The sequence below is a fragment of the Cottoperca gobio genome, chromosome 21 (assembly GCF_900634415.1).
Source record: "Cottoperca gobio chromosome 21, fCotGob3.1, whole genome shotgun sequence".
NCBI lineage: Eukaryota > Metazoa > Chordata > Actinopteri > Perciformes > Bovichtidae > Cottoperca > Cottoperca gobio.
Window position 1 is genome coordinate 15296226 of NC_041375.1, and position 24907 is coordinate 15321132.

The window sequence follows — 24907 nt, forward strand, 5'->3', positions numbered from 1 at the left end:
AGCCCAAGACAAGTGCATTTACACAAACGGAAAATCGAAAGAAAAGTAGGAGAGAAAAAAGATGGAGGGAATGACAAGTGACAAAATGTTAACATGGGAACAGCTATGAGACTAAACACATCGAGATGTGATTTCTCACATTTATGTGGAGCAGCAACATTTTGAGTAATATCCAGAGATCTACAGAACATATCTTTACCGTGTGCACAGTATGGTTTCTGTAGCTCTACAAATTGAAATAAAGGAGGGAGAGTGGTGAGAGGGAACTGCAGAGACAGAGGGACAGGGTCACTAACTTTGAAGGAGAACATGAACTAGAGTCGAGGGACCTGAAAGAAGCAGGGCAGAGCAGAAACTCCTGTGGTGCTCCTCTGGCTAGGCTCCAGAGTAAACACAGCTCTGGTTTCTGCCCCGGGCCTGACACAGCTGGACCTTCCCTCTCCTTAACTGGCCTCAGGTCACAAAGAGTCTCCGTTTCCCAGTGAGACACACTTCTAATCTATGCTTCCTGCTACAGTCTGAGCTAAATTGAGGTGGGATTAGAGACATTCTAGGTTTTAGTGCTAACGGTCCAACCTGTCAGAGCGTGTTATGTTGATGGCCCTGCTGCTCACCTCTCTGATCAGATGATCAATCACATCCAGATGGGAGGATCTATTCAGTAAGAGAGAGGCCTGAGAACAGTCACGTCTGTTGTTTTATTTCTATTTATGAGCAGACAATGTCCTCACATGGAATAAAAGTGACGATTTACAGGGGTTAAGAGTAAAATTCATTGTCAGGTTGGATTTAGTTATTCATGTAGTGGACCTCAAACAGTATTGATTAGCATGGCAGGATTAGCTTCCAGAGACAGAGAAGGGGGAAATGGAATCTGGGTGGGATGGTCCATATATGTATAAAATTAAATAGCAATCAATCCGATTGTTTTTGAGATATTTCACTCAAAACCACAAATGTTAGCCTCATGGTGGCGGTATATGAAAAATCTGAGGATCACCAAAGTTACTAGGATTTATCCTCTGGGAACCATGGCTACCAGTAGCCTAACAAAAACTTCATGGCAATTCATCCTATAGTTGTTGAGATATAACTGTCTGGACCAAACAGCCGGCTGTTAGGCTGACATTGCCAAGCCTGTTTTAAAAAAAAAGAGGAAAAAGACAGAGGATAAGAAAGAGAGACGGAGAAATTTGACAAGGTCGTGTTATCACAAAGTGCGCACTTAACTTTGTTAACATTCTTCCCATGACAAGAAATAATTCAGTCTAATCAATTAGGCCACAGCTGGGATGGAAATGAATGTTCTTTTCTTCGGTCCGGTAGAAAAAATGTGCTAAGCCCCACAGTAGATCAGGAAATGGCCATGTTCCTACTTGATGAAATATCAAATGTGTGACATAATGGAGGACCTCCATACTGCAGGATATGTCTAGTTCCACTCTACATATCAGTGCATCACCAAAATAAGTACCCATAAATCAAATACAAACAAATGACTCCAGGAATGTAATCACTGTGTGGGCACCCGTTGAACCAAACGGCACATAATCTAACAAGCCCAGAGTCATTTTGTGAAAGTACGTATGGTCTTTGTGTAAACACAGCTGAAACAATCCTTCCATCTGAGCTCACTGAGAAAACTCACCTCTAGTGAGAAGAGACAGACGACCAGAGACACACGTGTAGAACGAGTGGGAGGAGGAGCTGAAATGTGAAGGAGACAAGCGGAGAGAAGTAGAGTAAAGCAGAGGAAGGACAGACCGTCTGCCAAGTGTCCCTTTCAGAGATAGATGGAGAGAGAGCGCGCGGGGACAGAAGACTGGGGCAGAACGAGGCTATAAAAGGAAGTGAGGGATGGAGCTGTACAGTGAGACTGAAGCCTGAGAGAACTGGGAGGAATTCTTTCAGCACAGCCTGATGGGACCCTTGTGTGCCTCCATTAATCACTGTGAGATGGAGTGAGGGAAAAGGACAAGGCGGATATATGTACAGTATATAGGGATTTTCCAGAGAAAATGTCCACAATTTATTTATTTCTGAACTTCATTCCAAGTAAAATAAAAGTCTGTTTAAATTGCTGGACTTTACTACAGAAATGTCCATTTAGACAAAGCACTAATTTACTGTTAAGTGGAGAGAATAAGATGCTATGTCTTTCAGCAAAGATGTATATAAACGACGAGTAGATTTCCATTATACATTCTACTGTATAAGAACATGTATTTCCAATTGAAGACAGAAGTACATGGGTAAATATGTATGGGCGAGGTGGAAGTACATAAGAAGGTATGTACTGTAGGATAAGCAGGTATCCTGTAGGAGGGGGCAATATGGATCCTTTATATGTCATTTTGTATTACATGAAATCTTTGGTTAAGCCAGGAAAATAAATACCTCCCAAATCAAAGCATTTCATAACACTGACACTGTCATAAGACATACGACAAAAAAAACAGTGAGTTTCAGCCCCTGAGAGATAGAGATGATGCCATATGGCATAATCTTTGACAGTAGACAAGTCACAGTATATATCGTTATAGTTCCAGAAAACTAGTACTGTACTACATTTCCAAGATGAAAGTACGTTGGTAAGTATGTACAGATAAGTACTATATCTATGAAGAAAGACACGCAGAGTGTGTGTGTGTGTGTGTGTGTGTGTGTGTGTGTGTGTGTGTGTGTGTGTGTGTGTGTGTGTGTGTGTGTGTGTGTGAGAGAGTGTGTGTGTGTGCACAGTACAGTGTGTACCAGGGCACTGCTGGCTGTCATACATGACTAAGAAAGAAAATGGAGCATAAAGAGTGATTATGCACAATCAAACCACTGGTATTCCTACTCCCCTGTGTCCTGGGATATTGAACTTGTTTATATTTTCACATCATTATAACGTCTAAATAATAAAATAATAATGTGTTTTAATGTCTGTATGCCAGCAAAAGAACTGATGGAGTGCTGTATACAAGCTTCAGTACACTGTATGCACAATTATGTCTGTGTGTAGATTAGCAGACATCTGCTCTTCTGATTTTATCTGAAACAGAATCACTACAAGTCCGGACCCAGACGCCGACCTATACGGACCCGGACCCGGTACTTCTATTTTAATGGCAAATTTTATTTTTTTAGCTTTGCGCATTCACATTCTCTCCGCTCTTTATCACGAAGGGCGGCGCTTCGCACACACCTACACACACAAACAGAGGGGAGGACAGGAGAGGAGTGAACTAGAGAATCACCGCACTCGTTTTTACGGCACTGGTTTAGCGGTTCAGGAAACACAACGTTTTTGACCAAACATACCCACTCAAGTCTGAACTGAGGTCACAGAAAATAAGCACTCAGAGCTCAATGTGATTTTGATTTGTGACTAAATAAATCAAATAGGCCACCTGTCAGCATCATCAGCCACAGAACAGTTTAACCCAGGATGTGGTAGCCTGCGTTAAACTGTTCAATTGTTAAGATGTGTTGAGACTGATTTATTCTAACATTGGTTGAGAGTTAAATCAAGATGTGAAACAGTTAAAGAAAAAGGGAAACTCAAGCTGCTGCTACACTATATTTAATTTTTCTAAGATTAAGCACTTTATTTTAAGATGCACAATTTTTCAAAAGCTATTTTATTTATTTCCTCAATTCTATTTTTAAATGCAGCCCGAGAAGAACACTATACATATCTACAGTATTATATATATCTGTATAGTTCAATGTTAAGTGACAATAAATATTGTCTAAATGTTTTTAAATGGTACTTTCTTTATTAGATTTAACAGTCAGCTGTTCATTACGTGCAGATGTTGATACAGCTACTGGGCTACTTCAATATATATCACACTAATTCATTACGCAAGTCAGACATTATGATGCTCCGGACCTTTGCTCGCGGAAATTTTCTCTAACTGGACCTCTTAGAATTTCAGTTGAATACCCCTGATGTACAGTATGAACCAGACCAAGTTCACATTGTGAATATACTGTACCACTCAGTAAACACTCTCTGGAGAAGTTGAACTATGTGGGGTCCAGTAGGGTTGTAAAGAAACTCTTGACACATTTAACTCCACCCCGTTTCCTTTTCCTGTTTAGGTAGCTTCTCTGGATAATCTATTTTCTCTTCACACAATACTGCAGTCAGGATGTTTCCCATAAAACAGAACTTCACTAACCCCAAAGTTAAACACAGCCCCCACACTTTGCATGTTGAAAAAAAAAATTAGGCTCACACACTTACACAACCTGACAATGAGGGAGAGCAAATTGGCTGACTAATTCAAGACATCTTTCAGTGCGCTACAAGAAACTCTAAACGAATCTCATGCAGATTTACTGAGCCATTAATCCTCTGCTTTCAACAGTGTTCATGATGTACATGAGTGCTTGTTTAAGGAGGCAATTTGCACACAAATGAGGGCAAACAGCCAAGCTCACCAGGCCTTTCCTTACCGTCACAATGCCGAACCACAGAGACTAATCAAATAATCACCACCAGAAGAAAGTCCCATTGCAAACAGCTGTTCCTGAGGAAAACAATACCTAAGCAAACAAAAGACACACATACTGTACATCCATTCACATGTGAGCATGCATGCACGTGCATCGACACAAACGTGACGCAGTAAAAATGCAGAAAGGTCAGAGAGGTCGGTCTCTGAGGTGAGGGCAACACCTCAGTGGAAAATGCACGTCACCACGCAACACACACACATCCATGCTTGCACACACCAGTGACAGGGAAGCCCCACACATGGGCTTCTCATCCGAGGCTGGGGCTTCCTGCAGCACGGTACAATGGGCTCTTCCCCTGATTGTTACAGCCAGGCATTCTCTATATCACAGCCAATATTTTGGCAGGGGATGTGCTGGCCATTTTTCTATCCTTATCACAGGCAGACATCTTCCCCCTCGCCCCGGACACACGCCTTCCTTAAACCATAAAATAATCCCATTCAAGAGGTCAGTCACGTGTCTGCTTTCCATCGGGTGACCCCATCACACAGCACTCATTCACATTTAGGCTCATTCTATAAAACTTTCCCAAGTGAACTGCCTGACGGTGTAACCAATGTTAACTGCATTTGCATATTTTTCCTATTCTCTTATGGATATTCATAACATACTCAGTGTGATTTAATTTGACCGTGTGGTTGCAAAGTGAACCTTGCCAAAAAGACACAAGGCAAATGCAGAAACAACATTTATCACAATCTTCCACTTAGCTGGTGATTGCCAAAGCAGATGTTGCTGCTGGGGTTCCAGGTACTGTACTGTAGGAATCTGTAGCCAAAAATGTCTCTTCCATGGTCAAAGACCAAACTCCTACAACTCAGACATACTCAGCCAGCATCATTCCCTCATTAAACAGTGCTCAAACACATCTTGAAATATATTCTCAAACACACGAGAATCAGAGCCTCTCAAAGGGTCCTATACGAAACATCCTGTTAACATTACCGCCTCAAGAGCCTTCCTTCCTTCGCCAATAGACACTGATAAACATTATTTGCGTGCAAAGTTTATGTGCGTGTGTGAAGGACGGGTGTACATGCATAGAATCATGTTTTTGGTCTCTTGTTCAATTTTAGTCTAGCCTCTTTATGTAGCATGCAGAGCAGGAAATACGATCCTCTAATGACCCCAAGGCCCTGTAATGTGGCACCTTGCAGTCAAGCAGGTATGACAGACAAAGCTGACTCTCAAGGTTCAGTCGCCTAAACACTAAAAGGAAAAGTATGTAGGGTTGAGAAGCTTGTCATGATGTCGTGATAGAGAGGGCTGAGACTAAATTAATCAATCAGTCAGTCAATTTCAGTGATTTTAAAAGAAAAATGCTAAATATTTGAAACAGTTTACCAAATGTTGGGATTTTAAACTTTTTTGTCATATTTGGTTTGTGTTTTGGACTGTCAGACAAAACAAGGCATTCAGAGAACTGGGAAACTGTGATTGGCATTTCTGACGATTTGCTCACATTTGATAGAAATTGATGGATGAATCGAGAAAGTAATTGGCACATTGAGCAATAATAAAAGTATTGTTAGTTGCAGCCCTAGTGTGTGCACTTGTCATTTTCAGTAACAATTTGAAATTCACAACCTTTTCACGCCGTGAAGGCCAGCAGTGCAGAGGTTATCACAGTTAATCCTAATCACAGAGGCTCTTGCGACTGACAGACTGAATCACATCACAACCTGTGGAGTCCCGCTTTTCAGAAAATAACTAATTAAATCTCACCTGCAACATATCTTTAGAATTATTTTATCAATAGAAAGTGGAATTCCAAATGTAAAACATCACGTGGAGATGGATGGTGGGAAACAGTTGTTCGGGGGAGAGGCTGGGGTCTGGTTCAAAGAACTGAAACTGTCCCGTGAGTCAGATTTTGGTTTGATATTAAACAGAAACACATTTTATGAGAAGCAGCCTGAGAACATTCTGTGTCACAAGGGAAACTGGATCGTGATGTTTGATTGGTTATTGCTTCCTTCACCATTTGTATATGTACAATCATTACCTCATTACCTGAAGCTCATAACTGCTGAAACTGGATCCTTATTACTCTTTCAACAGCTTCTTTAATGAGCACAGATGGGGTTGTTTTTTTAATCAAAAAGTCAGATGCTGGTTGTACTTCACACCCAGAAACTGAATATATTTTGTTTTAACTGGCTATTTATATAATCAATGTGAGCTGTTTCCTCATTTGACAGTTAACAGCACAGAGCACATGGATGGCGCCAAACTAAAATTAGACTGCTGTCTTCCAGTACCACCACCTTGGAGCAAAGCTGCACAATACACAGAGGAGCTAAGCTGTGTCACATGCTTCTAATTGAGGCTTGACCAAATCTGATAAAAGCGAGAGACAACAGGCCTTTTCATCACACCCAAGAAAAAAAACTTGTTGATCTGAACGCCTTAAATCTGATTTCAAATGTCTGACAGAACCACTGGCAATCTGACATTGTGCTGAAGCTGCAACAAACAGAAAAGCAAAACACACTCACACGCTGCACATTCAAACACTTTTGAGCTTGATGGAAGGAAAAATGTAAAATGTCACGCAAAGTCAGTACGTGTGGAGAGAGAGAGAGAGAGAGAGAGAGAGAGAGAGAGAGTCAATAATGAAGGACCATTTTTATGGGCTATTACATTGGCCCAGTCAAACATTATAATTGTTTAAAGAAACATCTGTATTCTCTCTTCCACTTAAACCTTTATGATAATTTAGTATAAACATCCAAGTGAAGGTCTTTTTGTATATGAGGAAAAACAATAAATCCATTTACGTCAACAGGAAGATTTTTTCCAAAGCAGGAACAGTGAACTTGTTATGTAAACAAACACATGGAGCTGCTCCACTGACTGAACATGTATTTTGTACAACAAGAAGGCATTCCTCTTCACTGTCACTATGACCGTGTTTCCACTGCATGGTACGGCTCTACTCGACTCAACTCGGCTCGCTGGTTTGGTTTTCGACTAGGGATAGTGCCTGGTACTTTTTTTTAGTACTACCTCAGCCAAGGTTCCAAGTGAGCTGAGCTGATACTAAACGGTGAAGTTAAAACACTGCAGAACACTGTTTGGTCATAGAGAATTGTCACTAGCACGTCACGGGACATCCTGCACACACTACCGTCAATAGTGATCGTATTTTTCTTTTTTTAAATGAACCCAGATTTAAAACAAAGGGCAGCCGGCAAAACTATGCCGTACACCACGCCTTCAAATTGATGAAGTGCAGACTTTTCTCTATTTGGTTGCCGATGAAACAATTCAGCAAATCTCCCGTCACTACGCCAAACAGCTGATCTGCAGTGGAAAACATAATTCTGTGTGGTGAGTCGTGTTGAGGCTAGTAGAGTCTACAATGCTGTTTTATTCCCATTTTCAATTTGCAAATAAAACCATCATAGCCACATGATAAATTAGAAAATAAGTCCAAATACCGCAAAAACATTTTTACACTTGACTGAGGTAGGAAACTTGGTGTATCAATAAAAGCAATATGCAAGAGTACAATAGAAACAGATGAAAATAGTGGCAAAAAGCAGAAGATCTGTGTGACGTGATTAGGACCTTACCGTTCCGCTAATGACCACATGAAAGAAACAAAAATGACATATTTCCATCACATCTTCGACATTGTTTTTGTTCGTTTGACGTTTGGCTGACGCTCTTTTAATTACGTCTCTTCTTCTGCAATGGATAAATGGTACTTGACTGGAGAATTAGCCACCAGCTGGTTGCCAATTTACTGCAAAATTGTTTAAAATGTGCACCTTTTTTGATGGAAACCTTGCGACTGTCACTGCTAATTTGCTAGTGACATCACGTAGTCATCAATCTAGTTTCCACAAAACTTTAAACAATTACTTTAAACAAGGGAGTAGAAACAGTTCAGCATCATGCTGTAGGACTTTCTGACAGGACATTAGGCTGTTGCAGGACCTGCCTTTTGACCTTTTGCTGACACAACTTTTTAAAGTAGGTAATAGTTTGGATTCAGGGACAAAACATCACAGCCCTGCTTTATACCATACAAGTGAAATTGTATATACCATACCAGTGTTTTCACATGTTTTATCTTCTTTGATTACAAAATTCCCTCTTTGTGTTTCCCTGGAGAGTGTCCTTGCTCAGCTACAGTGGAGGCATAGTATCACAAAGAGGGAATTTAATACTAAAAAAGACTGCAGCGACTTCCGGTTATGGCGGCTCGCTAGGAAGACGCAACTATCAGTGCTCCAACAATTTAAATCCTAATTTTACCCACGTTTTATGTCAACCCATCGTTTCTATTCCACAGAAAAGACGGTTAAATGCCGGCTGCAGCAGGGAAATCAGGCGACCAAAACCACTTCAGTCTAAGCTAAAAAACTTTGGAGCATCCAAGCTACACGTGGAAGCTAAAGAAAGTTATGCTAGCGCTAGCATTGCGCCAGCCATGACCTCTGGGGAAACTGGCTTGGAGGAAATCCTGATTGCCATAGGCTCTCTAAAGTCGGACTTTTCCACAAGACTTGATGGCATTCTAACAGCAATAGAGGGGATGAGAAAGGAGATACGGGAATGCTCAGAACGAATGGCAGAGGCTGAAGTAAGAATCTCATCTACCGAGGACGACGTGAGCTCCCTGCAAGCAAAAGTGAACACGCTTGAAGCTAAAAACACGAAGCTAGAGGATAAAGTTGAAGACTTGGAGGCAAGATCCAGGTTATCTAATTTGAGACTGGTGAACTTGCCAGAAGATGCTGAAAGAGGGAATGCTTGTGCTTTCCTTGAAAAATGGATTTGGCAGCGCTAAGTTCAAAGTTTATACTGGAGAGAGCTCACAGAATCGGCCAGAGGAGGGATGCAAATGCCCCACCAAGAACTTTGATCATGAAATTCCTAAACTACAGCGACAGGATGGTTGTAACGAAGGCAGCCAGGGCAAAACAACAGATCCTATTTAAAGACCAGCAGGTGAGATTTTATCCAGACTTGGCTGCAGGAGTGCACAAGCGGCAGAATATGTTCGATAATGTCCGTCAGAAACTACGGATCCTGGGGATTCGGTATGGCATGCTATTGCCGGATAGGCTCCTGGTGAACTACAAGGACAAGTCTCACACTTTTGAGAACCCGTCTGTTGTGGAGAACTTCATCGAGCGAATTGCAAGAGAGGAGGAAGAGGCTGAGTAACGTAACCTGTGGCTGCGACCGGCTAAAGGGCTAATATGGGCTAACTATGTGCAGGTATCATGACTTATTTTCTTTAAGTATTTGCGGTCGGGCATCTTGGATATGTCTGAACATATCGAACTACTTGAACTGAATGACTGACACTGACCAAATGTTCTGTTTATATGTTCTGGTGGTCACGAGTGTTTTCTAACCATATATAACATTGGGATCTGATACCACACATGGGATGCTAATTACGTTAGCCCTGACCTAGCACTTATTTCTGGGTTGTTTTAATTTAATTTGTATTTATTAGTAATGTAAAACAAAGGTTAGGAATAGAAGTATAGTCGAGCTGAAGCACATGCTGTATGAGTACAGTGACTGTCAGCTATAAGAGGAAGTATCAACATGGGGGGGGGGGGGGGGGGGGGCTGCCCATTAGGGTGGAGGCATTCGGGAAAGGGGTTAAAGGTTCACAGGGTTGGATGTGGTTTGTTATGTTATGTTATGTTTCTTAATGTATTTTAAATGTATTTTTTATTTTTATGTACATGTGGGTAACCTAATCTGTGTCAAAGGTCATGTCGCATGGTGTGGAGGTTAAATTTACTTCCTGGAATTGCAGAGGCCTGCAAAAACTTTAAAAAATCAAACAGGTTATGAATAGAGTTAAAAGTCTGCAATCTAAAATAGTTTTTTTACAAGAGACACATTTACTGCCAAAGGATGATATTAGAATTAGGAGGAGGTGGACGGGATGTGTGTATTCAGCAACATTTTCTACTCAGGCTAGGGGTGTTATGACGTTAATTCACAAATCGGTACCATTTCAGGTAACAAATGTAATCAAGGACAAGGCTGGTAGATACTTAATTGTACAGGGTAAGTCAAAACAGAAAACCTGAATCTAGTTAACATATATGCCCCCAATAATGATGATCCAAAGTTTTTCAGGGACCTGTTTTATACACTTTCAACATTTACTGCAGGGGATTTTAATTGTGTATTGGATCCAACAAAGGATTGGTCAGGGGCGCATAGATAAATCACACACCAAAAGCAGGGAACTTAATATTATGAAAGATTTCAATTTGAAGGACATCTGGAGAGAATTAAAGCCTGATGCTATAGACACACTCAAGACACACACAGTATAGGCCGGTTTACACTAGCAATGTCGGGCCGTTTTTGTGAGCAGTCAAAAAATTGGCTGCCGACAATTTGGCAACACACAATTTTTCTTCGCCGTGTTAGCTTACAAATATTTAGTTGCTTAGTAAAAATGTGTTACACAAAATAAATTCAGCCCACTCGTATTATTCGTGACGTCACGCTCCGCTTGGCCATCATTGGCTGCAGTTGATCACGCCACATTGCTTGGCTTTGATATCAATGCTGCAGGGAACTTGGTGCGCTCAGTAGTCGACTTGTGGCTGTTGTACGTCATTTGTGATTTTCTTTTAATCTTTCAATCACTTCATACTAACTATGTCGAGCAAAAGAAGAAAGTGGTTGGACGTACAATATGGATTCATGTGTATAAAGGAACGTGATGGGAGTCAGCGTCCTCAATGCATGTTTTGCAATGCCAAGTTAAGCAATTCTAGTCTAGCAACGGCAAACTGAAGAAACACTTCCTAAAGCTGAGATGGGATGACGTGATAAAGGAAGTTTTTTTATTTTGTAAATAACAACAACCAAGGCAGTCGATGTGAAGAAACTCCTGGATGACTTCTTCAGAGACAACGATCTTTCAGCGGAATATGGTTTCTGCAGTTTGTTCAGACGGAGCTCCAGCCATGCTGGGACGACACTCTGGTTTTGGAGCGCTGGTGAAATCCGATGCACCACACATCATCGTTACGCACTGTGTTCTACACAGGCATGCGTTGGCAACAAAAACCTTGCCTCCAAAACTGGCAGAAGTTTTAAAAATTGTAGTTGAATGTGTGAACTACGTGCGAAATAGTGCTATGAAGCACCACATCTTCAAAGAGCTGTGTAAGGAAATGGGCTCTGAATTCGAGGTACTTCTGTACCATTCTAACGTTCGGTGGTTATCCCGGGGAAAGGTGCAGAATCGTGTTTTTGCCATGCGTGTGGAATTAGCCCTGTTTTTGCGAGAGTGCCAACATTGTCACGCAAATTGCTTAGAAAATTCTGAGTTCATTTGCATTTTGGCGTACATGGCCGATATTTTCGATGCTCTCAATCATCTCAATCGACAGATGCAGGGCGGTGGAGTGAACATCATCGAAGCGGAAGAAAACCTGAAGGCGTTTAAAAAAAAGCTACCTTTATGTAAACGACGAACAGAGAATGATCACTTCGCAAACCTTCCCGTGCTGGACGACTGTGTAAGTACGATCGAAGACGTGTCTGGAATTGGAGACATTTCTGTACCTGGGGAGCTGAAGCAAGCAATTGCCATGCACTTAGATGAGCTCGCAAAGTTTCTCGACGGATACTTCCCCACCAGAGGGTCATATCCAGCATGGGTGAGACAGCAGATGTCAACGATGAATACCTCAACGAAATCATTGAACTTCAGCAGAGCCAGCTTCAACAGCAACTCTTCAGAACAACAACGCTCTCAACGTTTTGGTGTCACCAAATCATACCATACCCTCTTATTTCTAAGAAAGCCCTTGAGATACTCATACCGTTTGTTACAACGTATCTTTGCGAGCAATCCTTTTCAAGGATGGTAGACATGAAAACTAAGAAAAGGAACAGACTTTGTTGCGAAAATGATATGAGAGTGGCACTTGCCAAGGTGAAGCCGCGCATTTCTGAACTTGTATCTGAAAGGCAACAGCAAAAGTCACATTGATTTACAGTAAATATTCATTGAGTTATGTTTTTGGAAAGATATTAGCATGGAGCATTAAACAATTACAAACTGATTACAAAGATCCATTATTTTAATACAGAATAATAAGGGAGATAATATAGTCGATCCTATAGATATAAATGAGGCTTTTAAAAAATTCTATGAAAATGTATACGACTGACAAGTCAAAATAACTTCTTAGACACTCTCAATATACCTAGTATTCCAACAGAACTCAGACCTAGTCTGGAAGCTGAATTATCATTACAAGAGATCTCTGATGCAATTGCAAATATGAAATCTGGCCAGATGGCCTACCTATAGATATCTACAAAAGGTTTAAATATAAAGTACAAACACCCCTCTTAAATATGTTATTAGAATCTTTTAAAAATTAAATCCTTCCGCCATCACTGAGAGAAGCCTTGATTACATTGTTACCAAAACCAGGGAAACCCTGCAATAGATGTGAAAACCTAAGACCAATAAGCCTTCTCAACTCGGATGTAAAGGTGTTATGTAAAATCCTTGCAAAAAGGTTGGAAGGCCTGCTCCCAGGGATAATTAAGGAAGATCAGAATGGGTTTATTAAGGGGCGCCAAGGGTTTTATAATGTCAGGAGGGTACTGAACATTCTACATAGCCAAAAGGAAATGCCAGATACTGCTCTCTTATCGTTAGATGCCAAGAAGGCATTGGATAGGGTCGAATGGCCATATCTTTTTGATGTCCTCGAACGCTTTGGATGTGGTAAAATATTTTGTAAATGGGTTAAATTGTTGTACACTGACCCTGTTGCAGAAATACTTACAAATAATACAACCTCGAAAAAAATTAAGATCCACAAGGGGTGCCGTCAGGGGTGTCCTCTATCACCACTTTTGTTTATAATGGCAATAGACCCGCTGGCCATAGCTGTTCGGTCTCATCCAAAGATCTCTGCTATCACTATAGGTCAAACAGACCACCGCTTAGCTTTATATGCTGATGACGTCATAGTGTTTCTCAGGGAGTTGGAGAGTTCAATTCCAGTATTATTAGAAGTGATAGGAAAATTTGGTGAATTTTCCAGTTATAAAATTAATCATTCCAAATCTTCCATAATGTTATTAAATTCCAAAGAGAGAAGTAATCCAAATGCATCAGTCTCCCAGTTTAAAGTTGCATATACTTTTACATATTTGGGTGTAAAAATAGTGCCCAATATAACAGATGTGGTGAATTCTAATTACGATCCTATTATGGAGTCAATTACCAGCACAATTGAAAGATGGAAGCCGATGTCGATCTCCTTAATTGGGAGAATTAATATATTAAAAATTAACATACTCCCCAAGTTGCTGTATCTATTCCAAAACATCCCCCTGCCTCCTCCTCCAAACTTATTTTCAAAGTTAAGGAACAACAAACGAGCCCGCTTGCACTTAACCCTCCTGTACATGCCCTATGATAGAGGGGCCTTGCATGTCCTAATCCTCTCTGGTACTACTGGGCAACTTAGTTAAGGACTACTATGTTTTATTTTTCAAACGACAACTTTTAAAAATAAATTTAGAGCTACCTCTTCCCATGTATTTGTACTCAACTAGTCTTAAGAAACTTACAAAAAAACCCACTAACCCTATTACTAGGAACATGATTAGAGTCTGGCATGAAGTGAGGAAGTACTTGGGCGAGCCCCTTTCTCTCACGTTTTAGTCCAATTTGGGGAAATGATGACTGCAGGCAGAGCTCATAGTGGGTTTAAGGTTTGGTCAGATAAGGGTGTACAGGATCTATATAGGCTCAATGATGATAAACTGATGGCGTTTGAGGAGCTTGCAAGTAAACACAACATTCCACAGAAACATTTTTTAAAATTTTTACAAATTAGAAGCTTTATTGGAGCAAACCAAAAACAATTATTATCTATACCTCCATACTTACCATTAGAGAAAATATTATTAAAGGACTGTAGAGGGGAAAACTTAATTTCTGCACTTTATAACTTGCTTATATCTGCGTCCCCTTAGTCCTCTGAAGTGAAACTTAAAAATTGGAGGGAGGATTTGCAGGAAGACCTTTCAATTGATGAGTGGGAAGGTGCCTGCAAGAAAGCTCAATCACAAACAACGAATACCCGTCTTAAGCTCTTACAATATAACTGGCTAATGCGTACATATATTACTCCAGAAAAGCTAAACACATGTAATGGTAATATCCCAGACTTATGTTTTAAATGTGGACAATCCAAGGGAACGTTCTTCCATTGTGTTTGGGAGTGTACCAAGATAAAAACGTTTTGGGAGGAGGTTAAATGTATGATAGAAGATATTTTATCATTGCAGTTAAGCATGGAGCCCAGGCTTTTTTTGTTAGGGTGTTACCCTAAAGAACATAACATAAGGAAGAAAGAACAAATCTTTTTAAATGTATGTCTGCTACAGGCAAAACGCATGATAGCACTTTCATGGAAAAATGTAAACAGTCCAAGTATTGGTAAATGGCTAAAAGAATTGTCTGCATGTGTCTCATTAGAGAAAATAACCGATTCAATTAAAGGAAGACAAGAACTATTTAAAAAAGTATGGTGCCCGTTCCTTAATTATCTGGAACATGCGGATCTAGAGGGCACTCTGGGGCAGCAACTTGGAGATGATTAATGTTCCTATGCTGGGAGAAGGATTGAAGCCTTTCATATCTGCCTACATGTTTGTATATTTCCTTACATAGCCTACCCACATGTTTGTGTAGTTAATTTTATTAATTTATGTTATTTGTGCGACTTTTAATGTACTTTATTTTGTTATGTCTTGGATGTGGAAGTTTGTGTACTGTCTTATGTAGTGTCTATATATGCTAAAAAACAATAAAGAAAGTGTTAAAAAAAAAGAAAAGACTGCAGCTTTGGAAGATACTCGATTTGTCTAACTGAGACTGCTAAAATGTCATATTAGCATCATCTGAACTTTAAAAAGCTGTTTGCATGGAATCAGGACTGTGGATTTTGACCCCCATTTCTCAGTGGAGTTGTGATAGTAAAGGATCACTTCTTGGTCAGTATGGACAGAAGGAATGATTAGAGCACCAGTAGCACACGTAGATATGACCATGTGAGTATTGTCTTTTTAACTCCAAATCATGAATACTTACTTCTGATTGCATGCTGTAAAGATTCTGATTTTTTTAACCCCCCAGGCTATCAGAAAACTTTTGGTTTTGATTCATTTATGCACAATATGAATATCTGCAGCCTCTTCAGACAGGAAATCCACCAATCCATCATGTTAAGTCAAAATTAATTGTAGGGCCATAAGAGCAGTTTGAAAAGTGTCGACTTATTGTCTTGTAATGATGTTACTGCTCTTTGAATACTGACATGACTGACACACAAACATGAAAGAATGTGGCGCATGCCTTTGTCATTAAGGAGTTTAGTTATTTTGTATCAAATAAGGCCACCATGACAAATTTGTAGTCATAAAACGTAGCATCTTGTCATCATGCCTACAGAGATCATGACCCCGCCCCTCAATCACTGCCAGGTCAAAGGTCAAGTAAAGCAAAATGGTAGCTTTACATGAAACCCCATTTCTCTTTATTCAGTTTGAAAAGGCAAAACAAAGTGAATGCTCTAATTTAAACCACTCACATTTCAACATGATTCATTTCACAAGATTTGAGCTTTGCTGTCATTTACCAGCATGCAAAGCCAAGGACCCTCCTACAGGAGGAACTCCCCAAACCAGACACTCCCACGTTCTGCATGTGCATCTGGTGAGCAACTTTAGCAGAGAAAACCCAAACCCAGATAAACTATCAGGTTCATTTTCATCCTTTGATTACTAACTTCAGTTTGCAAGTGAAAGTTTACAAGAAAAAAAATCAAAAACACGTAATTGAGAAAACTTACCGCGTACACTCCTGAGGCGAGGATGGAAATGGAGAGGCACAGAAGCAAAAGCCTGTAGTCAATAAAAAATGACAGCGTTAGTAATGCTGCTGATCAATGAATCCTGTGGTGATGATTTGCAGTAAAATGTCCCGCTCACCTCAGATTATTCAGTCCTCTGTTGTGTTGTCCTTGCATGGTCCCACTCATGCGCACCGCAAATTTCAGTTTCACTCCGCTGTTTCACTTGTAGAGACACTTCTACAGCATGTCTGCCCGACCTGAGGCACACCAACACCCTAAACATAAATAATCACTTTCTACTAATGTGTCAATAAATCTGAACCGCATGGTTAGCGTCTAAAGATATTTACAACTTTATCAATTTCAATATTTCTGCTATAAATATATCCGTATTGAACCGCTCTCATGGAACAGCTGCAATGATACATTTTCACAAGTAAATGTCATTAATTTCCCATCACTTTAATAAAATATGTTACTTACAGTCACCCCAGTCTTGCGTGTGGTGTTAAGGTGAAGGGAATGGATATCACGGGGTAAGAGACGCGCGGGATCCCGGGCTGAAAAGTTTCAAAATAGGTACTTGTGGCACCAAAACCTGCTGAAATATTCTCACAAAAACACACCAAAGTGTGCCGAGTAGTCCCTCTCCTTACCGAGAAAAGTCAAAGTGTTTGTAACATCAGGGTTTGAGTCCGTTTGCATGGGCGAGGGTGGTCGTTTTGGGAGGGGGGTGTGGTGCAGGAGAAACAAGACCAAGTTGCATTGATCAGAACCTCATATCGTCTCGGACAAAGATGCAGCTTAACGTCCTGCCCGTGCTCTGCCGATAAACTCAAGAGTTACTAAAAGAAAGAGGACAAGAAGCGGCACACAGGTGGTTGTTTGCGGGCACTCTGCACTGTTGCGCATAAAGTTCCCACTGCGCACCGGCACAATGCTGTTACCGTCCGGCACCCTCTTACTGCTGGCGGCTCTCTACTCAAGTGTAGACCTGACATGGGCTGAGGTAAGTGGATGAAGCATCTATAACATTGTGGAGAGCTTAAACGTTTACTCAGACTTAAAAAGTATTACGTAAACTTGAAACTATTAAGTTTAAAGCAACTTTCAAACACAGTGCAGCATGATCTTAAACTTTCTTCGTGTACTTTGACAAAGCATGCACACGTGAAGTTGTATATATAGTATATATATATATATATATATATATATATATATATATATATATATATATATATATATATATATATATATATATATATATATATAGTATGTCCGTCTGTTGCCACCAGCTGTTTTTCTGTGACAAATTCAATCTCTTTAAACAAATAATTAACTGTGCTCATTTGTAATTAGCTTTAGTCGTTGAAATAGACACGTTTTTAGCAGGGTCACGTTCTTTATTCCAGATTTTTTATTTCATTTTTTTTTCTTAGCACTGTAAATAAAGCTGTTTTTATGTGTCTTTTCAAGCACTTGTCTGTTTGGCTCTATGAGGCAGTTCTAAATACTTTGAGTTGAATCTACTCAGTCCAGCCTCCTGCACTGTTGGAGAGAAGAAGAGAGGGAGAGGGAGGGTGGGACAGACTGCCTACAGAAACTGAAGTGTGTGTGTGTGTGTGTGTGTGTGTGTGTGTGTGTGTGTGTGTGTGTGTGTGTGTGTGTGTGTGTGTGTGTGTGTGTGTGTGTGTGTGTGCAGTGATATGGACTTTTTCCACAGTCCAGCAGCCAGTGGAGATATAACTGTTCATCTCTAGTCATCAGATTGTTTCCCTGTTAGCTATTGTTGCTGTTGAGGAATTTACGCCTCCATGATGCAAAGTTGTGAACTTCCATTGCAAATTCATATGAGATATGAGAAAAATAAAGCTGTTCTTGTGGACAGACTGATGGAGCCTGTATCTCTTCTCTCAATTTACAAAGAAAAATGTTTACTGTTTGACATGAAGCATGTTTAGAAAATGAAATGTAAGGAATCTAAGAAATTTTACCCCAAACATTTAGAAAAATGTCCACTTGTAACCGTAAGTCTAATGGAAGTTGAACTATACCATCTATGTTGTACACCACATTAGTATTAAGTTACATAATAACAAAGCCACGTTTTTGGTCTGTAAATCTTTCTCAGAGCAAATATTTGACATATGGGAATTTCACAGCTGGGGGTGGTGTCCTCCATGAAGATGGAATTAGCCATTTTTAAATATTATTCCAGACACAGTTACCCGCCTCAAAAGTAGATCATCTCCATGAGTTTAATGGAAAACAGGAAAACAACTGGTACTTCAAGCCTCCCCTGAGAACAGTTGAGAGTTAAGAGGTGCTCTGTGTGTTCATGTGTGTAGATCCTCATTTGGGCTTCTTGTTGAAATAAACATAACTACAGCGGTCACCTTCTGCTAAAAGACTTGTTAGATGTGGTGGTTCATTTTGAAGCGTGGGTGGACAAAATTACTTTGCAGCGGAAACATCTCTCACACAAGAGGAGCGGAAATCCAGGTGAGGGGGAGGAACTCTTGGTGGATTGGGTCACATGTAAAGTTGAGGAAGAACAGGCTGTTAACCAGTTAGTATTTTTGCGCAATGGAGGATGTGTGATGTTTCAGAGAACATTGACACCTCTCAAGGGAGCCTGGTATCATCATGTGGGGAGTTTCTCCAACTTCCGGGGGTTTTTAAGGATATATTGTCAGCTGTGATGGATTGTAGCTGCGAGCTCTCATCATAAAAGGCCAAAGGATAAAATAAATGAGAATGACTTGTGATTAAAAAATGTCACCAGAGCTTTTCCCCTCTAGCTTGTCTCCTTTACTGGCAACAAACTGGACGAGTAGCTTTGACATCCCTTTCCTCAGATATTTTTATCAACAAAACAATCGTTATTCGCTTTATTAATGGTTCGCATTTCTCCATGCAGAGTGAGGTTTGACTCAGGGAGCTGTGTAGGATGGAAATGTATGATGTTGGGAGCCGACATATCAGGTCAAACAAAGCAGCAGAGGGAACTTTTGTCCACTGCCTGCCTGCAATTAGAAGCACAAACACGAGACAGACATAAAACATCTGGACAGAGGAGAAGATGTTTGAGGAGGTGTATATCTGGGCTGAACATCTTGTTACTGATCAGATGACGCCAATGAAATCTGAGTATTTCAACGTTCTGGATTTATTGTTGGCAGTAGTATATTTTCCTATCCACCCACGGGAGGTCTACAACAGGAAGTTTGCGTTCCTGTCATCCATCCAAAGCTGCATGGTGAACAGAATGAGGCTTTCCTCTTCAGTTATAGTATATCCCAGAACAATGACGCAGATACTAGGCTGAAATGCAGTGCTATTTATCTCTTTACTCAATGCCTTCTTGCTTTTGTGTCCTGCACCTTCATAAATATGAATGTGGTAAAATCAATCAGTGTTTGGCCGATGTCCACAGAGCGCTTCGGAGTGTTTATCTCTTCTTTGTCTCCACATACACAGGGATGTGAGGTTGACTGAGTATCAGAGCATCCTGTTTGGGCTCCTTCACAATTAGTGGGGCCTAAACTGAGGCCAGGAGTGAATATACAGTATAAACAATTCACAGTCAACCACTGCAATTACCCTCAAATGTCATAACTCTGAGCCTCGTAGGGGTCAGGCTGACTTAAATAGAAAGGTCATAATGATAAGATAATGTAAGATTGCCTTTACCCTCTACAATTAAGGATGAAGCAACAATCTAATATTTAGACCAATGTAGACCTTTGCTCCCAATATTTTCACCGCAGCATCTGATCCTGAGTATATTTCCCCACTGTTTATATGTTATTAACAGAATAGAGTCGCTTTCCCTTGGCAGTTATTTAATCCGGTTAGAATGAGTCATTAGTAATTCCTAGAGCTGTTTGGAGTAGGAGGAGGAAGAAGGGTAGATTAGCAGATTCCTGGAGGGAGAGTTTGTGTGTGGGATGTTGGATGGAGGGATTGGGAAAGGCGTTAGTTGGATGGGAAAGACAAGTTTCACTGTGCTGCCAGGTTCCTGCTCCTGGCTTGTCCATGATGTTCCAGGACAGGGTGAACCCCAGGGAGGATGAACACAACTCGTATATGGAGGAAGCAGCACTGATAGCTGCTAATTCCTGTACAGCCTGAGGAATATGTGTGTATTGTCTGTTTAAGCTAAGAATCAGTATCAAGACTTGATATGTTGGTCATGCTGCCCAACGTGCCGACAAGGCTGCTTGTAGTTTGGTTTGAGTCTGATCCTGTACAGCAACCACATCAACCCTGTCAAGTAGGTTGAGAATCAGTAGGCCTGTTCATCTCTCGGCCTTTCCATTCTAAGTATTGGAGGATAAAGTAAATGACCATATGCGCAATGTGTGTAAATTACTTAAAGATATATTAACAAAGGATAAAAACACGTAACTTACTAATGAAAGGTTAAACTATGTTATGGAATGTACCAGAATGCTCTTTTACTGACACAAGAGTGTGTAACTAAGGAGGGTATCAACATGGACGGGAAGTATAGCTAGAAATGAGAAGTATGAGGTCAAGAGCTACAAAAAATAGAAGTAACACCCCCCAGAGAGACAACAGCTGACCCTGTCACTGTGATCGGCCACCAACCGAGCAATGCACCCTGGTAAGGCACAACCTGCCTGACCCCTATCCTCAAGTGTTGTAAAAATGCCTACGTTTGGAAGAGTTGTGATTGTGTTTGTGTCCCCGTATTTTGACAGGCTCTGTCTCTGGGTGGCAAAGCTAATTCTTCCCTGGCCTTGAAACTCAAGTAGCGTGGCAGGTATGCCCCACTTTCTGCCTGTGTGTGTTTCTTTCTGTGTGTTCCCTGTCTGTACCAAATCAGGAGAGGATTAAGTGGAAGTTAAGCACAGTAAAGCCCTTTTAGATTCCCTGTGGTCCAAACATTACTGAAAAGGCATTTCATTGAGATGTGTCACATTTTCATTTTCACACACATCTTTTGTTCCACGGTAATATTTTCCGCACTTAATGTACCTCAAGATCAGCTTGTGTTTATCCTCGAGATCGGTTACTTCCCAGAGGTGTATTGTTATGGTGAAAGTGCTATTTAACTGTGAAATTGGCGAGTCATAAATGTCATTTGTGGTTTGGACGGAGATGGCGTAATGGATACGTCGGTCTGACAGGGAAGTGGGAGGTGGAGAGTGATGGAGGGATGGAGGGAGAGGCTGCTAGGGGAGGGAGAGAAGGAGTTGGTGAGCTTGTGAGCCCGAGAAGTGGAGGAATGTGGTTCGGAGACAGAGATGATACCCCGTAGCAAATCTTTTAGTCTCACTCTCCGGACCTTGACCTGCTCTTTCACCCGCCACTGCCAAATTGTCCAACTGATGGAGGATAATAAAGACATTGATGATGATATCATTAGATTTATGACTTTCTGTTTTCGTTTTTTTTATTGGTCCACATAAAGTAAAGAGTTAACATTTTGGCTGGCTCTTCCTTCAGCTGTCCTCTCCGTCAGTTGTTTGCCTGAACATCTTTCTTCTTAGTGTCTCATTTTAGACACAAACGAGAGGCAAAAGACTAAAGAATAGTGTTTAGTGAAGGTTTCCGTACAATACAAATGTTAGACTACTTTATCATTATAACCCTTCCAGACAACATAGACAACATTACAGTTGGTGGTTATTCTGTATGTAGTGTTCTGGGTCTGGGCGTGTCTGTAAATGGATTGTTGTGTGTTTGCTAGAATCAATTATCTGGATAAGGAGAAGTTTTGCTTTGCGTTGATGACCTGACCAAATTCCTCTGTGAGATTGCAGAAAAAAGTCTATTAAAGATATACATCTTTAACGGCACCATGCGTGCGTGGCGCACATTTCTTTTAGTTCACCCCTCTCCTTTCCTCCGCTCTGTCTCTGACTGTAGGTGTGTGTGCCAGGAGCGAAGTCCCGCAGAGAAGGGAATGTGAATGCACAAAGCATAAAAGAAAATAAATAAATAAATGTTTTCTTTGTTTTTTTTTATAAAATTTACTTTATCAACAAACCATTTTGCAACCCCTAACCCTGACCCCCTGTTGAAGACCTATGACATAGAGTGATCATGAATGCAACTCAGCCTGAGCATCTTATTACACAGAAAATCAGTCTCTTTCTCCTGCATTCTCCTGTGTGTGTGTGTGTGTGTGTGTGTGTGTGTGTGCGTGCGTGTGTGCGTGCGTGCGTGTGCGTGTGTGTGTGCGTGCGTGCGTGTAAATATATAATACAACATACCAATGATGGCAACAATCAAATTGGAGAAGCAACTACTTCTATTTTTGGATTAAAGTGCCCCTCTTCTTCCTCTAATATAAATACACATGTAGAGCTGGATCTTCTCGGATAAACATCATAGAGTTTGTCCCTTCTCCCTCTGTCAACATGATGACATAGTTATCTACATGAATTATTTGCCTTTTTAAGTCATTAATCTGCCTCTCATGCAGAAGAAGAACACCTCAGGGTAACTGTAAGAAAAAGACCGTTTCAAATCATTCAAATCAAATGTAGATCAAATCTGAGGGGGCTCAAATTAATAGCTGTTTGTTCATATCACACTGCAGAACTGAATGTTCCTGAACTGATGTTACACCAGCAGGTCTGTCAGGGTGTTTGTGGTTTGGCCAATGATAAAAGATCCCTGCAGATAACAGATTGAGGTGTAGCAATTACAAAATAAATCCATGACAAATTCAATTGTTCATGGAAGTGGATGTGGAAAGAGTTTTAATTTCACTTTAATACAGCCTGTCATCATCTAAGTAGTTCAATCACAGAGCTAAGGAAACATAATAAAGTTAGGAGGGCATTTGAGAAAAAGTGAAAACATGGGTAGAGAAATGACACAGTTGGACAGGTTCATGGTAGTTCCCTCTCAACACATGCAACTAAAACCATGGCAGGTCATGAAGACTTCTTTCTTCATTAGCAAACAACTAATTTCTAACTTTGAAAACCTACAACGATCATCTGCGCTAGTTGCACATCACCTCAAACACGGTCCAAGTACAATGCCCTGTTCATTACACCCTCCTCATTATAGTACGACCCTGTCCAAGAACGATCTCCAGCTATTTTTTTGGGTTGAAGTCCACGCTCGCATTATAACGATTTTAAAATCCTATGTGCTCGTTTCTCGCAAATCAGCAGCATACTCACATTAGAAGATTTGATTAACAAATGAGGCATCACATGCTACACAGTGTCTTGCCAGAGGGAGCTACACGCCTACAGATTCCTCTCTCACACACACTTGAGATCAAGGTTAGTATGTGTGTTGAGTGTGTATCTGATGCAGTTAGTGATGGTACATTCAACCAGGAAACTGAACGTCGCCGGTGCTGAGACACTTACAGTAAGACCACATGATATTACAGATGACACAGGCACATGCTTCATATTTGTCCCATTAACAGTGAACCGATTAATGCTCTTGCCAGAATGTGCTGTGTGGCGCCTTTCAACAAGTCTGAGCATTAGAATGGAGACATTTCTTATTTCTGTCAGATGAACATGACAGTGATTTCTAAAGTGGTGCAATCTGGTTTTTAACGCTATCTGTACGTTACAGCTCTCACTGCAGACCTCACATATTCCTACACACTCTTAACTGAGCTACAGTTACTAAGTGTTTTCACCAGACACGGTAGTTCTGGACTGTTAGGGCACTAAATTTACAAAGGATTGATAGAAATAGCAGACTATAATTCAGAGGACCTGAGAGTGCCTGTGTATCCATACCCAGAGCTTTGAACCTATTTCCTGGAAGAACAGATGCTTCATCCATCTTCTCCTTGTGTTGCTGCTGGTGGTCGTGCTCTGTCAACTTGCTGGACAATGAAGATTGTTCATTAGGTGTTATTTTACGAAAGCATTTCAGAAACAAAGGGCTTAATCAAATAACTGGAAATGAGCTAAGCCAGTCACATCCCGTGGCTCACATCAGGAGAAGATGAGATATGCTAATCTTTCAATGCATAGCTGAGTTGAGATATTTTTTACTGATACGGGCGCAGATCTGTTGTCATGGTTCGGCATCTCTAAGGCATCAAAACGGGGAAATCTTTAAATTCCAGTCTCCATATGCCCAGACGGATGTGATGTAAAGTTGATGGAAGAGATAAGGCCTGACATGGAAATAGCAGAACAATAGAGAGCCGCTCTGTCTATCAGCTATCATCTAAAGTGTATGGTAATGGGCCTAAAGAGCTCCATTATTAGTCCCAATTAGTTTGTTGCAGAGAAGTGCAGGGATAAAGGCTGTCTTTCTCTTGTCCCTGGAATTTCCTCTCGCTCTCACACTTATTCCTACTCCTGTAGTGCCTCGATTATGTGTTTCTGATGAGGGGTAATTTCCTCATTGGGAAGAAACAACACCAACATATGTGGAGCATGCACAAATGGAAAAGCCTTTGTTAAAAAGGGTGTGAAATAGAGCTTACATGCGCACACATTTCCTGTATATGCATACTCCCTGATGGATGCATTGTGTCG

At 40.7% G+C, this 24907-nt stretch overlaps 2 protein-coding genes across 5 annotated transcripts in view; one reads left to right on the top strand and one right to left on the bottom strand.

The window, feature by feature from the left end:
* The window catches only part of col4a2 (collagen, type IV, alpha 2), a 70944-nt gene extending 53858 nt beyond the window's left edge, over positions 1-17086 (bottom strand). For 2 of the 4 annotated variants that reach the window (XM_029458957.1, XM_029458958.1), the window contains exons 1-3: positions 16887-17086; positions 16540-16660; positions 16401-16452 (exon numbers count right to left, since the gene is read on the bottom strand). In XM_029458957.1, the coding sequence (XP_029314817.1) occupies positions 16401-16452; positions 16540-16589 (102 nt within the window). In that variant the 5' untranslated portion in view covers positions 16590-16660; positions 16887-17086. Of the gene's footprint in view, positions 1-16400; positions 16453-16539; positions 16679-16886 lie in introns of all 4 variants that reach the window. The other 2 variants (XM_029458955.1, XM_029458956.1) reach the window with 2 other exon arrangements.
* An 86-nt stretch (positions 17087-17172) lies between these two features.
* Positions 17173-24907, top strand: part of col4a1 (collagen, type IV, alpha 1) — a 39716-nt gene continuing 31981 nt past the window's right edge. The window contains 1 exon segment of the mRNA XM_029458959.1: positions 17173-17412. Coding sequence (XP_029314819.1) covers positions 17341-17412 — 72 coding nt within the window. The 5' untranslated portion in view covers positions 17173-17340.